The 15416-nt window shown below is 39.1% G+C and overlaps 1 protein-coding gene and 1 long non-coding RNA gene across 4 annotated transcripts in view; one reads left to right on the plus strand and one right to left on the minus strand.

Moving 5' to 3' along the window:
• The window catches only part of LOC140736986 (uncharacterized), a 143611-nt gene that overhangs the window by 93175 nt on the left and 35020 nt on the right, over window positions 1–15416 (minus strand). The window lies entirely within an intron of this gene.
• On the plus strand, window positions 634–6065 carry LOC140736982 (T-cell acute lymphocytic leukemia protein 1 homolog). Its single transcript, XM_073063047.1, has 4 exons — window positions 634–810; window positions 2859–3394; window positions 3827–3906; window positions 4398–6065. The coding sequence occupies exons 2-4, from the start codon at window positions 2937–2939 to the stop codon at window positions 4817–4819; spliced, it is 960 nt and encodes a 319-aa protein (XP_072919148.1). The 5' UTR covers window positions 634–810; window positions 2859–2936; the 3' UTR covers window positions 4820–6065.

Raw genomic sequence — 15416 nt, forward strand, 5'->3', positions numbered from 1 at the left:
CCTTTGTAGTGATCTTTAAGGTTTTGATAAAGTATTTTCACTCCTGGTCCTAATGTTAAATTTGTCCTAGCCTATCGCAGTGTAATCACATCTCTGATAGGGAATCATTTCTCTTAAGACTTAAAATATACCGGCCTTTAACACCGCTCGTGGTAAAATGCCTGTCTAGGAAATGTCTATATTTTCCAAATGGCGAGGAAACATGGGAAACTATTTTACTCAATGTCCTTCCTTAACAGCGGCTTTGTTTGGTTCCATCACGGAGAGAGATATATAGAGAGGGAAAAGAACAGTCCCGTGGACGCTTTGAATTCGTCATTAAAATTAATTAAAGGCTGAGTAGGTGTTTCCAGTTTAATGAAAACATGGGATAATTACCACAAAGAAAACATATATAAATTACAATTCAGGTAGGCAGGCAAGAGTATTTTGCTATTCTGCAATCTCTTTTAGTGCCACAAAAAAATCTATATAAGGTTGTTATGCCTTGCGTTCCAAAGTTATTCCTATGCATATCCATGCAATATTTTTCCGCTTTCCCTCGATAAAATTGCCAAATAATAATGAATCATTTCATAAATAATGGCTTGGCTATCTTATCTGGGCAGGGCGGCCTGGGCTGGTTTCTTATCTCGCCTGGCCACATTGCTGTAGTGTTCCGCTCTCCATACTAAATAGGAAATCGAACGTGATGTAAAATCTACTCCACTCTCCAAGGCATAAGCTGCCAAAAAAACTTAATACAGCACAAAGATCAGCCATGGAGGGGGCTGAAAATGGCTGCTAACGCTTTTCTAATAAGCGAGGACGGTGAGTATATATCTAATTGTCGGCTCTTAAGGGCGCGTTTTATTCTTCAACACGTTAAAATGACGAATTATAACTAATTTCGAATGGAATGTAAATAATTGCAACATAAAAGTACTTTTTTAAATTGCAACGAAATAAATAATCAAAAATAGAAATGGCTGCAAGCATTGTTTGCAATAATCCCAGGAGTGCGGTGTCTTTCTTGGGACATTTTTAATTGCCTAATGGATTATGTATAATGAAATCTTTAATGATATTTTAATTTGATTTGTGTAAATAGAGATGATTTTTCTAATGGAAAAGTAGCGCAGTAACAGAACTAGATGAAGCCTCTTTAACATTATGATCCAACAGTTTCTCATAATTGGCCGTTTTGAACGGTTTCCACCGTTCATCACAATTAAGTAACAGAAGAGGGGAAAAAACAACGGCGTTTATAAACATCTATCTGGCTCACACGACGATTGTTTTCGCCAGGATTCGTTCCAGGAATGTATAAACTAATTTCCCACTATTTATGAATTCGCTCTGAGAACTGGTGGGGATTCGGACTATCATACATTTAATTAGATTGGGGGGATTTTTAACGAAATGCGTTATGAAATCTTTAAGGTGATTGATTCCTATTCCATCCTCGCCACAACTCAGTACAAAATAAAGTTTCAATAAATATAGATTATTGTCTTAGCTGGGACTTTTCACAATATTGGGTGTTCACTTCAGATGAACAAACACATTTAGATGCTGTAAAATATTGTGAGCATAATGTCGATATTAGTAACGAGGACCGGCTCCCCTCAAATACTCAAACTGCCCTTATTTCGTCGCATTGTGCTCGTATGTTTATTTTGTCCTTTCCATTCCGTTGAGGCCTCATGTTGGGCATACACACATAGCCCGGAACTGCTAAATGCGGCACCGTCAGACTGGATGTCATTTTAATGGGACAGAAGTTAGCTCACCGCATATTTCTAAGATGTTTTTTTAAATCGAAACAAGTACGTTATGGAAGTGTTTCCTTTGCTGGGCGTATTCGTATTACCTTACACCAAACTCCACATTTTATTATATAATATGTGGAAATTATATAATTATAGCTAGTATTGTCTTCCAATTTTCTTTCTAGGGAATGTTTCTTTTTCTGATGGCATGAAGTGTGCCAATTACAACCGGAATTGCCATCCTAATCTCATGTTAAATACCTTGGACAGTGGAGCAGTTTGGTCTTAGGGTACAATTACAGACGCATATTTTCGAGCTCGTACACAATTAAATTTGAAAAGATTACAACGTGCCCCACATGTTTAGAATCCAGGGACTATTTAAACCTAATCTTTAATTGATCAACTGTTTAAGTATCTCGGTTGATTTTCCATAAACTGTGAAAAGCTTAATCCGTCCAAGAAGCTTTTTTTCCATGAAGATTAAAAGAACGCGAATGCTGCAGGTGCTGAATAGTCCCTATTGACTTTAGTGCAAGAAACGAATACAACTCCCAATAGCGGTAACCTATAACAACGTGAGTGTTTGACTTTGGATGAGTAATGAAATATAATGCGTTTTATAAATGGGAAAAAAACAGCAGTTTCTTAGTTGAGTCGATTGAAGCAAATGCACACGAATAGTTTTCGCATCGCTTTACATTTTCACCTTGTTGAAATGACCGAGTTGATAGCTACATTTCAGTTTTGATGCGCACAGCTACACGCGGAAGCAAACTTGAATTCTTTTTCCCCCTTTAAAGCAGATTGCAATTGTTAATTTGTATATTGCATTCGCCTGTGTTGAACATTTAGTTTCAGATCGATATTTGTAACCTCATGAACGCTTAAAGCATTTTCAGCAGCTCGATATACAGTATAGCTGGTGATAATATTCGTAGTTACGCCCTTTTAATGCGCCTAAAGATCGCTGGACTGTAAAGTCAGTAAATGTACTGGCGAGGTCGCGAGAGCGTTTACTTTATTGTGCAAAAAAAAAAATTAATTGAGGTCGCCTTTTTCGCTAGAGCTGTTTCCCCCTGTGTCTTACGGCAATGTTTCTTTCAGATGAAGTTGCTTCGGCATTTCTTCCAACCTTTGACGCGAACTCAGCTCAGACATTGACGATTTCCGCTTTTCAACACGATGATGGAAAAGGTCGGACTGGATCATGGTGAAAATCACAGCGATGACCTGAGCCCTGTTCAGAAAGACTCCCCCAGACAGGCAGCGGAAAACACGAGCGAGCCTGCAGACCAATCCGCTGAAGGACACCGGGTCCAAGCTGAGCAGCGAACTGCGTCAAGTGATGGGGTTTCCAAGGAAACAAGGCACGACTCCCCTGATCCCCTATCGGAAGTGCCCGTCATAAACCTGATGCAAAGAGGGGTCCAGCCTATAAATGAGAGTGATCAGAAAGGCACGTTTACTCATTTAGTGCCGACCACTGAGTTGTCAAGACCCCCGGTGCCTCTGACTCTTCAGAGCCCTGTCAGTGAGAATCGGATGGTCCAGTTAACGGCAGCTCACCTCACTCTGCCTGCAGCCAGAGCGATGCTGTACAACAGCACGTCCCAGTATCAGACCCTGCCTCTTCTAAGCAGGTCAGTCTCGTTGTGGAAGCTGGTTAGATCCGAAAACCCCATTTTTTTCTAAGTATTTTTTTTAAGATCGTGGAGCTTAACAAGTACATGACAACAATTGAATTGCAAATTGATGTGACCCGCGTTCAAAATTGCTTTCCGATTAGCAAATGATGATAAATTGGGTTAATGCAAACTGTGATTTATAAAATGCTATTCGTTGTAAAGATAATTCAATAAGGACTGCTTTAAACGTGGTAATTTTGTCACCGAATCTTTACTGTCAGATGTACGCTATTCATGATTATGTTGATCAATACAAGAAATAATAACCTGTGCGATTAGATTTTATTTACTCGGAACATGTTCTTTTAAATGATTGTCGACGTTTAATAAATAAGATTCCGGATTCTCATCACTAATGTCCCTTTCTTGTTCTAATGGCTACACCAGTGATCCAGAACCATTCAACATGTTCCCCAGTAACAGAGCGAAACGAAGGCCAGCTCCTTACGAAGTGGAAGTCACTACTGGTATGGACAATCAGCCTTCGATTCACCACATCGTTTAACCGTACACATCGCTGCTCGAGTGTTGATACAGTTGCTAGGCACCTGACTGGGACTGCCATAGGAAATATATCTTGTAGTTTGTCGTGCATCACTTTGCAAAGGGGAAAACTGCGGGAGCTACAAGACTCATATTTAATGTCATGTAGTAATGCAGTAGAAGGATAAAGTCGTGCTTTCATAAAACAGTCATCTAAAATCTATCTCAACCAGTCCCTATTTTGTTTCCTTGTCGCTCACGCCTGTCAACAGGTCTTCACGTATACATGCTGTGCATTTACCCCGAAAAAGCACGGGATAACATCGGGGCCACGTGTGCGCGCACACACTCCGACAGACACGACAGGCCGTTCGGCTTTAATATAAAGTTCCTTAAATTTCTCTAAATCATGACGACCATTTCCACATGTTTGAGATGCATTTGGTTAAAACCAGGAATTTTTTTTTGCTTCCAGGTACCACGCAGCCCAAAATCGTCCGGCGGATTTTCACAAACAGCAGGGAGCGGTGGAGGCAGCAGAACGTCAATGGCGCCTTTGCTGAACTTCGCAAACTGATCCCGACACACCCACCCGATAAGAAACTGAGCAAGAACGAGATCCTGCGCCTAGCCATGAAATATATAAATTTCTTGGCCAAACTCCTGAGTGATCAAGAACAGGAGGGCGAACAGCGCGGGTTACAGATTAAAGAGGCGGACAGTACGAGGCTGCCCAGCGATGACATGCAGGAGATGTCTCCAGACTCGAGCTGTGGAAGCTGTTTTGATGGAACAGGAAGCCCGGGAAGTCTAAGCGAAGAGCACGATCACCTCGAGTCACGACACGGAAACCACCATCACTCCATACTTCCTCCAGATGTCAATGGACAACGGTGATATCCTTGCAAAAAAAAAAGCGCCAACAAGGGGAATGGAAAATTGCAGCTGAAAGATAACACAGACTGTTACTCTTACTACCGCCTGCCGAATCGATTAGCGTTTTATTTTGATATTTTCTGTATCACTAACATTTTCAGGTACAAAAAAAAACAAAATGACTATCCTTTCGGATTTAAATTAATCTTTTACCGGATTTATCAATAAATCTGTTTAAAGACAATGTAATATTTCCTAAAATCGTGGTACATGTAAATATTGTACGAGCTTCGAGCACCGTCTATGGAGAGAAAAGGCGCCTACGTCATGGAAAACCTAAAACGACCGGGATTAGTTTTATTTAAAACAGTAACATTTTCCCCCATGTTATATCAACACAGTCAGTTCATACACACCAGCCGGGACACACTCATCATTTATCAGAGAAGCACTGAGTAGGGGAGAGGTACTTCGCGTTACATTGAAATTTGGGCGTCCGAAAAGGGATCCCAGGACTTAAAGCGGAAATAAGGAAGCTCATAAATTTAGAAGGAGAAGCAAAATAAAAACAAAACACGTGAATTGTTGAGATATATTGCAATTTAAGTAATAAAAGAAACCGAGGGTTTAAATCTTTGAAGAATAAAATTTCCTAGGATAACTATTTTGTATATTTTCGTGGTTTGAGTGAACAATGAACCACTTTCTGGGTATTATCAGAGTTGTTGCAGCTATTTACAGGTCCTTGTTTTCTATTTCTTATGGAAAATGATTATTATTTATTCCATGTGCTCAATTCTTAAGCGCAATGGAACAACTAGAATATCAGGCATTTTTATGGGTACAGATTGTGACATTTTTCCTAAGTACTTTACCATTCTGCAAAAGAGAAATTCATGTATTTAATAATTCGATGGACAATGTGTTGTTAATTTTAAACTATAAAAGGCATGGTACACTCCTTATTTTCCACGTTCGCTTTTTGCCTGCTATATGTATTGTGAATACCATAGTATATAATTCACGCTGCACTTTCAGTATATTTTGTATGTGTTTTTCTTTGTTTCTGCGTTAGCAGAGATTGGGTAACGAAACCTGTTAACTACTACAATGTACATTCTGACAGGGCAATTCTCACTGGTATCCTTTGTAAAGCCTAATGTGGCTGCAAAGTTTGCGTGCAGTATGTATATCACGTATTGTTGTAAAATATATGCAATGTTATATTACCAAGAATTTACTTTTAATAAATTGTATACAATTTAACTTAATAGCCTCCTCTGCCTAGCTTACACCTTTTAAGTCCAAGCAAGGAAGTGGATTACATAATCCAATTTACGAGTTAAAGAGACATCTTTAAATCTGATTTTGGGTTTTTTTTTCTGGGATCTATCTACTACAAGGTTTAGAAAATGCATTTCCATTCTGCCAAGGATGTAAATGTGTGCCCACGCTGAGGACCAATATACCAGGAAACATTAAAAGTTTTATAATTTTCTCCTTGGTTAAGATACAATACTTGATTTCTACTATGCCAGCGACCACATCTAGCGACCAACGTCGACTATGAAGATGGCAGCATATGCTTATCTTTATCCGTTTGATGTATACTGTTCCGCCTTATTAAACACCTAATCTGATAATTAAATCAAACCTGACTTCTGTGTAGGAAGTGGGGAGGTCTTTGTTATTTCACCGACCCTGTTCCCCAAACCCTCCCCCACAGATTCCTACAAGTTATTCAACAAAGTACATTTATGTGCGTAGGTGTAAGACGACCAAATTTTCATATATTTCTGCCACCCCAGCAAAGACTTCATAAAATCGAAACATATTTTGCAGTGTGGCAATTGTTTTTGACAATTATAATCGAAGCATTTGCCCAGATAATGCGTAAATTTATTTTAGTGACATTTCACGTTCTAACGGACCTTCGGCCAAGCTTAGAAATCAGTAAGTCCATTCAAAGGATCGGTTCTTATAAAGCTCTCTCGCTTTTCTGCCAATACTTAAGAGAATAGTTTGGAAACTCTAGAAAGTGGACTAAATACCACCCGTGCAGCCCAAAACTTCTCCCACCACCATCCAGAGGAGAGAATGTTCTATCTCAAGGGAATAGTTCTGTAGGGCGGAAAATGCAGCACTAATAGACATTGGCAACATGCAGATATCAATATTTCAAATAAATGAAGAACTTTATCAAGAATATTAAAAACTTAGTCGTTAGTTTCTCAATGTACTTTCTGTAGTTCTTCATCAGTGAATCTTTCCTAGAAACATTTTATTCTAATATAAATGATCTGCACAAATGCTTAGTACTCAAGTAGAATTCACACGTTTCCCAAATGCTCCTCCTTAATATTTAATATTTGCTTCTCTCAAATGTAGAGTTCAAAATCACGCACTGAGTTTCCTGCTTTAATCTTTGGGTTTACCCCAGAATTTTATCTCATTGTTGGTAGAAAAAAGGGACCTATCAGCGAATCCTCAGTTTAAATATAATAGAATGGTAAATACAATGGATTCTGGTTAATTGGGACACATCTGAAACAGGATATTTTGGCCCAATTAAGTGGCTGCTCCAATTAGCCAAAGTTTCTTGGAAATAGTTAAAAAGGCATAAAAAGACAAATTACTCTTTAACTGAGTAATAAATTACGTACTGTATTTAAATAAAATACAGAATAAATTACAATGCTACAAATACTACTATAGTACTATAAAACTGTGTATTACTTCCTAATAGTTATCATCCAGTGTACACTGCCATGTTCTTTTGATTAACTGTAAATTAACAAACTCAGTCCAAACACCTAGAACAGATAATGAGCTGCCTTCATGCAACCCTTTTGACAATTGCATCCACCAAATCTTCAATTTCATTTCAACATTCAATATGATTGTTGATACCTTCAAATTCTTCACAGTTCCTAACTTGCTGAAGTAGTGAAATTGTTTCATTCTCACTCCCGGCTGTTTCTGGCATCTCCGAGCCTTAATATTGGAAATTGCAGTGAGCAAAGTATTTCTGAATTGTCTTACAGTTATTTTTTGCCAACTATCAGTGACAAAAATCACTGCTTTATGAACACAAAAAAAATGCAACTGACACTATTTAAAAACTGTTCGCTGTAAGCAATGTACAGTGTATAATGGCCACACAAGTGCATGCAACTGGCCATAAGGCCATAAGACTATAAGACATATGAGCAGAATTAGGCTATTCAGCCCATCGAATCTGCTCCACCACTCCATTTAGGCTGATCCCAGATCCCACTCAACCCCATACACCTGCCTTCTCACCATAGTTAGAGCTAACTCTGACGCTAGTTACAACTTGTTAAGTAAGTCACCTGTCCAAATTTGCTGCATCATTCTCCAGATATTCGAAAGGAATCCTGACTATTTTCTCAATTAGTTTTTGTTCTTTAAGTGTTGTCCCAAATAAGCGCTGCCCCAATTAGCCGATGGTCCAATTAGCTGGAATCCACTGTATTAAGATGAAAGCTAAGAAGAAACATTGTATCTCTGTTCTAGGTTGGTGAAAGTTAAAGTGATAAGATAAATTTTTCTGTAGAGATTGGTGAACAACTAGTATTTCCAGAACAGCAATACTAGGCCTTTAAATCCTCAGACTGGCAGAGGGAGGGGGGAGAGGTAATTGTCTCCTTCATTGTTGAGTTGTAACCTGTTGCAGAAGAATTTTGGTCCATTGTAGAATTGCCACTGAAATCAACAAAATGATAATTAAAATCTTATGAAGATGAGATAATCTGCTTCTTCAGTTTATCGTGGCAACATTTACACGCTGATGAAAGATCATTAACATAATACCCAAAATGTTTTTTTCTTCTTCTCAAATGTGGCCTGCCCTTATAACTGTTTTCAGAATTTTTGATTTCTTTTCCAGATTTTCAGCATCTGCAGCATTTTATTATTGATTAAAATTTAAACTGCAAGTTATACTACTATGGGTGCTAGGAGTTGCACTCTAAGGATTTACTTACGGTACACAGAGTTTCCAACTGGTCTGGCTGAAAAACTAACAATAGAGTTCTCCAAGGAACTGGCACCAAAAATGGATTTAAAAAGGGGGTTATCGTAATTATTCCACATGCTGATTACATCAGAAAGAAGTAAGAATCACATTAACACTCATGCGTGATTTGATTATGAATGCTGTGTAGTCAGCAATACTCCTGCTCTTTATTGGCTGCTCTCCAGTAGGGGAATGTGCAGGAAACTGGACTCCTGTGACATCATTTAAAGACATCCTGCCGACCTTAGCAAGAGAGTTTACGCTGACTGTCACAAATTGTTACTGTGAGTGCAACCAAATAAAAGCGACCTAGTATCTCAGCTCTGTGAGGATATGCCTGATATCACACTCCTGAAATAGACACTCTGTTCTGAGCTCGGTCATGTGCAGGGAAGGAAAGTTTCAAGCATATGCTCAAAATCCCTTTGACCTAGTACATTCTGTCTGACCCCTAGCAACATCCGCAGCACATAACAGCTCAAGTTGGAGAAGGAGCATTCAGGATGGCAATGAGAGTCTAGGGTTCATGCACCAGGACCACATCCTCTATAAGTGATATAAACAGCACACCACTTCACAAATGACCAAACCGCCTGCCCTACCATGCGCCATCAGTAGAATAGTCTGTGGTTCCCTCATTGACCTCAGCAGTCGCCTCAGAACCCACAAAACTAGAATACAAACATATGAGGCTCCATCCCAAGGGACTGCTTAAGATAAAGCAAATAGAGTGACACCTCTGCAATCAGCCAGATTGATGGGGATTTAATAACTTGAATAATGATTGAAACAAAAATTTCACAGTTGGAAATGATTGTAGTGGATTTTGTGCACGCGATTTACATGTAACTAATTCCCACATTCATCTTTTCCTGTAGAAATCGTGCTGCACCTTTGAGGGAAGTTGATATAATTTGTTTCTACTGCTAGGCACTAAGTAAATTTACTTGGTTTGCTTTGCAATTGGCTGTGGGTCACAATCTCCACCGCCCCTCTAAATGCCATTGTGGGTTATAAATACACTAAATGGCACAAAAAAGCCAAGAATAAGTGCTACAAATATGCAATATTTCAGACTTCATCACATTTGCACTGTAAAAGTTAAATTATGTCAGCTGAGCTACTATGGCTAGCTCCTACCTCCTGCAGTATCCCTAGCCTCAACAAACACAACCAAGACAGCAGATGCAGACGTTGGAAGGTAAAGGTAGGTAAGGATCTCAGCAGATTGAGCAGCCACTGTGGAAGTGAAAGGTATAAATTCACATTTCAGCTCTTAAGACCCTGCACCAATACTACGAGAGAACTGAAAAGTTTGCCAGTACATAGCAGGACAAAAGTGGGTGAGAGAGAGGCTGGTAAGTGATAAGTTAAACAGCTGGTAAGAGAATGATGAGTGCTATAGGAAACATCCCCTCTACATCCCCTCTATCTGGGCCTTTCAATAGCTGATAGGATCCAATAAGATCACCTTTCATTCATCTAAACTCCAGAGAGTACAGGCCTAGAGTCATCATACACTCCTTATACATTAACCCTGTAATTCCCAGATATTGAGTATTGTGTGCAGTTATGGTCCTCTAATCTGAGGAATGACATTCTTGCCATAGCGGGAGTACAAAGAAGGTTCACCAGATTGATTCCTGGGATGGCAGGACTCTCATATGAAGAAAGACTGGATCGACTGGGCTTATACTCATTGGAATTTAGAAGATTGAGGGGGGATCATATTGAAACGTATAAAATTCTAAAAGGATTGGACAGGCTAGATGCAGGAAGATTGTTCCCGATGTTGGGGAAGTCCAGAACGAGGGGTCACAGTTTAAGGATAAAGGGGAAGCCTTTTAGGACCGAGATGAGGAGAAACTTCTTCACACAGAGAGTGGTGAATCTGTGGAATTCTCTGCCACAGGAAACAGTTGAGGCCGGTTCATTGGCTATATTTAAGAGGGAGTTAGATATGGCGCCTGTGGCTAAAGGGATCAGGGGGCATGGAGAGAAGATAGGTACAGGGTTCTGAGTTGGATGATCAGCCATGATCATACTGAATGGTGGTGCAGGCTCGAAGGGCCGAATGGCCTACTCCTGCACCTATTTTCTATGTTTCTATGATACATTCTTGTGAACTTCCTCAAGACCCTCTCCAATGCCAGAACATATTTTCTTAGATAAGGGGCCTAAAAACTCCTCACAGTACTTCAAATGCAGTCTGACCAATACCTCATAAAACATCTTTGCTTTTATATTCTAGTCCTCTTAAATGAATGCTAACATTACATTTCCCTTCCTCATCACTAACTTAATCTGCAAGTTAATCTTTAAGAAATCCTGCAAGAGGTCTCCCAAGTCCCTTTGCATTTCTGATTTTTGAATTTTCTTCCCATTTAGAAAATAGTCTATACCTTTATTCCTTCTACCAAAGTGCAAGACCATGTATTTCTCTACACTATATTGCATTGGCCACTTCTTTGCCCATTCCCCTAATCTGTCTAAGTTCTTATGTAGGCTCCCTGCTTTCTCAACACTACCTGCCCCTCCAGCTATCTTGATGTAATCTGCAAACTTGGCCACAAAACCATCAATTCCATCATCAAATCATTGATATATAATGTGAAAAGAAGTGGACCCATCACCAGATTTGACCGGGTCCAATTACGTGAACACTATGGCCAAGAAAATACATCAGTGCTTCTACTTCCCCAGACTGCTAAGTAAATTTACCTGGCCCTTAATGATGCTCGCCAAATTTTACAGATGCACCATGGATGTATCACAGCTTGGTATGGCAACTGCTCTGCCCAAGACCACAAGAAATTGCAGAGAGTTGTGAATGCAGGCCAATCTATCATGACGATCAATCCCCCTTCCATTGACTCTGTTTGTACTTCCCACTGCCTACAAAATCAAGGGCACCTTCCACCCCGTCATTCTCTTTATTCCCCCTCCCACTGGGTAGAAGATACAAAAGCTTGAGAACACGTACCACCAGATCAAGCGCAGCTTTGATCTGCTGTTATAAGACCCTTGAAATGACCCCTAATATGATAAAGATAAGCTCTTGATCTCTTAATCCTCAATATCATAACCCTTATAATTTATTTATCTACCTACACAGCACATTATATATAACTCTGTAATGTGTTCTGCAAACTTGTTTTCTTTTCTCTTTTGTAATCTTTCAGTGTAGTTATGCATGGAACAATAAACCTGGATAGCATGCAAACAAAAGCTTTTGGCTCTATCTCGGTACATTATTTATTTTATTTTTATTTAGTGATACAGCTTGCAACAGGCGCTTCTGGCCCAACAAGGCACACCTGCCAGTGACCTACTTATTTAACACTAGGCTAATCACAGGACAATTTACAATGACAAATTAACCTACTAAATGGTACGTCTTTGAACTGTGGGAGGAAACTTGAACACCTAGAGAAAACCCACATGGTTTACAGGGAGAATGTGCAAGCTCCTTACAAACAGCGCCGGAATTGAACTTGAAGTGCAGAATGTCCTGAGCTGTAATAGCGTTGTGCTAACTGCTACGCTAGCATGGCACCCTTAATAAACCAATTATCAGATAAAGCCATTCTGAATATCCATGATCTCCTGTTGTCGTTCCTCTCAGAAGTTTTACTAATAACTTCCCTCCCACTGAGAAGTATTAAATTAAGTCAAGATTTTCACCACATCCTCTTACTCAATGTATAGTTTGCCCAATTGCTCCCGAACAGGCTCTAGTCTCTCCATGATTACTCCTTTAATAAACATAAAATGCCTTGGACTTTTTATAGCCCCTCCTTGCCCTCCTAATTCAGTTTTTAGGTGTCCACCTCCACATTTTATGCTTCTGAAGGGCCTTTACCTGTTTTCAGTTCTCCATATTAACTATATGCTTTACTTTTCCCTTATTGAGCCTTTGAAATCATGACATAGAGTATTCTCTGGGCTTGCCTTACGTATCTTTCACCCTGACAGGAATGATTGGCCCTGAACTTTCACTGTTTCAGGTTCAAAGGGAACTTTCTTCTCAGTTTATATTATAGATTATATTATAGATTTATATGCAAGTAGCAGCAAACAGTCTACGCTTGCTGCCTCCTGTTTAATTATATTGACATCAGTCTTCCTCTAATTCAGGACCTTCTTTTTTAGATTATCTATTTCCCATTCCATAGCTACCTTAAAATTTGCAGAGTTTTGAGCTACATCCACAAAATGCTCACACACATATATTCATCCTTCAACTACCTGTCCTACTTCATTCCCTAAGATTAGGTCCAACAAATTGACTCAAAAAGTTCTCTTAAATGGACTTTAAAAATTCTGCTCCATAAGACCATAAGATTTAGGAGCAAAATTAGGCCATTCAGCCCATCAAGTCTGCTGTGCCATTCCATCATGGCTGATCCTGGATCCCACTCAACCCCATACACCTGCCTTCTCACTATATCCTTTGATGCCCTGACTGATCAGGAAATGATCAAATTCCATCTTAAATATACCCGTGGTCTTGGCCTCCACTGCAGTCTGTGGCAGAACATTCCACAGATTCACTACTCCTTAGCTAGAAAGAATCCTCCTTACCTCTGTTCTAAAGAGTCACTCCTCAATTTTGAGGCTGTGCCCTTTAGTTCTGAATAGCCCAACATGGGAAACACCTTCTCCACATCCACCCTAACTAGTCCTTTTAACATTCGGTAAGTTTCAATAAGATCCCCCAGCATTTTTCTAAATTCCAGTGAGTACAGGCCCAAAGCTGCCAAAAGCTCCCCATATGTTAACCCCTTCATTCTCGGAATCATCCACGGGAACCTCCACTGGACTCTCTCCAATGACAACATGCACATCCTTTCTGAGATACGGGGCCCGAAACTACTGATAATATTCCAAGTACTGCCTGACTAGTGTCTTATAAAGGCTCAGTATTATGCCCTTACTTTTATATTCTCTTCTCCTTGAAATACAAGAGCAACAACAAAAGTCATTGTGAACCTGTTCATTACGAGCAACACACACACACACACACACACACACACACACATATTTAGTGTCGTTAAATTTTATCATGGGCTAGGAAGCATGGAAGCTGATAATATGACCATGCTGAGCTCATTGTGCCCACACCCCTGTGCAGAACTGCCATCTTGACACTACACCAGAGTTATCAAGAAACTTAAATTGTTGAAATCTTTAGCTCTCCCAGTCTTGCATTCTCCCTATTTTACATATTTTAAACAATCCAGCTTGGCATCGTATAATCACTGTTTCCTGTCTTTTTGTTCATTGGTCCCTGCTTTAGCTAGGAACTGCTACAAAATTTGTGGACATATTTGAAAATTTGCTGCATGGCAAATTTCAGGCTTAAGTACACAGGTCACTATGGTGATCTTTGTACTCAGCCATTAAATGAATATTGAGGCTATTGAACTATGAAATTCCTCTGTGCTTATTTGAGGATTAAAAAGTTCATTTAAAATCATTTTAGCTATACTCCAGGAGATGTATTACCACATAATATTGGTTAATATTTGGAGCAATTTAAATCGTTGCACAAATGAACAAAAATTTTAATAATAAACCTAGATAATTGTTTCTTTACTAATAGACTATATAGGGCTAATGTACTTGAGTTGATGGTTTTTTTTGAGGAACAGTGCAGTTAATTTTGGAGCAAGTTATTTTGCACGTCAAAATATGCCAAAACAGGTTCACAATGAACAGGTTCACAATGACTTTTGTTGTTGTTCTTGTATTTGTTTTCATCTGTATTTTTATTTCAAGGAGAAGAGAAAAGTATTGCACTTTTAATTGACATTGCTTTGTCAGAATTTTTATCATTATTTGTCTATTTCTGTTGTTTAGGTCATCAAAGAAGTAACAGAAATGGAATATTTTGTGTCTGCATCTATGAATATCATTTTGTTGCGGTCTGGTTCCCCTCTATCCCACAGACTTAGAGTAACAGGCGCAGGAGATCCACTATTGCACTTGCTCACTCTAGTTAAATTAGAAACTTGTGGTAAAAAAGTCCTTTCAGGTTATCCAGGAGGATGATACTAATACAGGTTTTTAAGCCACTTACTATATGCACTACCAAACAATTACTCTTTTTCCCAAAATATTAACAGTATGAAAATCAATTACTTTTGCTAACATTCTTTTAGCTGCTGTTTCAGCAAATAAGAGTTAAAGTTTTCCGAAGTATTTTTTTGAAATATGGGCTTTTTAAGTGGAGGAGCTGACCTTTGCTCTGCACCAACTTTCTTGACGCTTCCCTTGTCTGTGGACTATTATATGTTCATGCAATATCAACTAACAACTGAGCAAAATATTCTTCTGACTAAACATTGTGAAGAATGGAGCCACTGTCATCGACTGAACACCTGTTACTACATACACAATTAGCAACAATACCAAAAAGTAACACAAATCATTGTTAGTTTTCTGTGGGCTTTGTTAAAAAGAACTAGCATTGTTCAGGAAAACAAAGCCAGTCCTAGGATTTCATCAACTTTAGTTACTGATAATCTGATTAAAAATAATTGTTCCTTGCAGTGATCTGCAGTGGAAGTCACAAGC

The sequence above is a fragment of the Hemitrygon akajei genome, chromosome 12, assembly GCF_048418815.1.
Source record: "Hemitrygon akajei chromosome 12, sHemAka1.3, whole genome shotgun sequence".
NCBI lineage: Eukaryota > Metazoa > Chordata > Chondrichthyes > Myliobatiformes > Dasyatidae > Hemitrygon > Hemitrygon akajei.

Coding starts and splice junctions, on each gene's coding strand:
- LOC140736982 (XM_073063047.1), top strand. CDS start 2,937: ATGATGGAAAAGGTCGGACTGGATCATGGTGAAAATCACAGCGATGAC. Junction 3,395..3,826: donor ACCCTGCCTCTTCTAAGCAG/GTCAGTCTCGTT, acceptor TGGCTACACCAG/TGATCCAGAACCATTCAACA. Junction 3,907..4,397: donor CGAAGTGGAAGTCACTACTG/GTATGGACAATC, acceptor TTTTGCTTCCAG/GTACCACGCAGCCCAAAATC.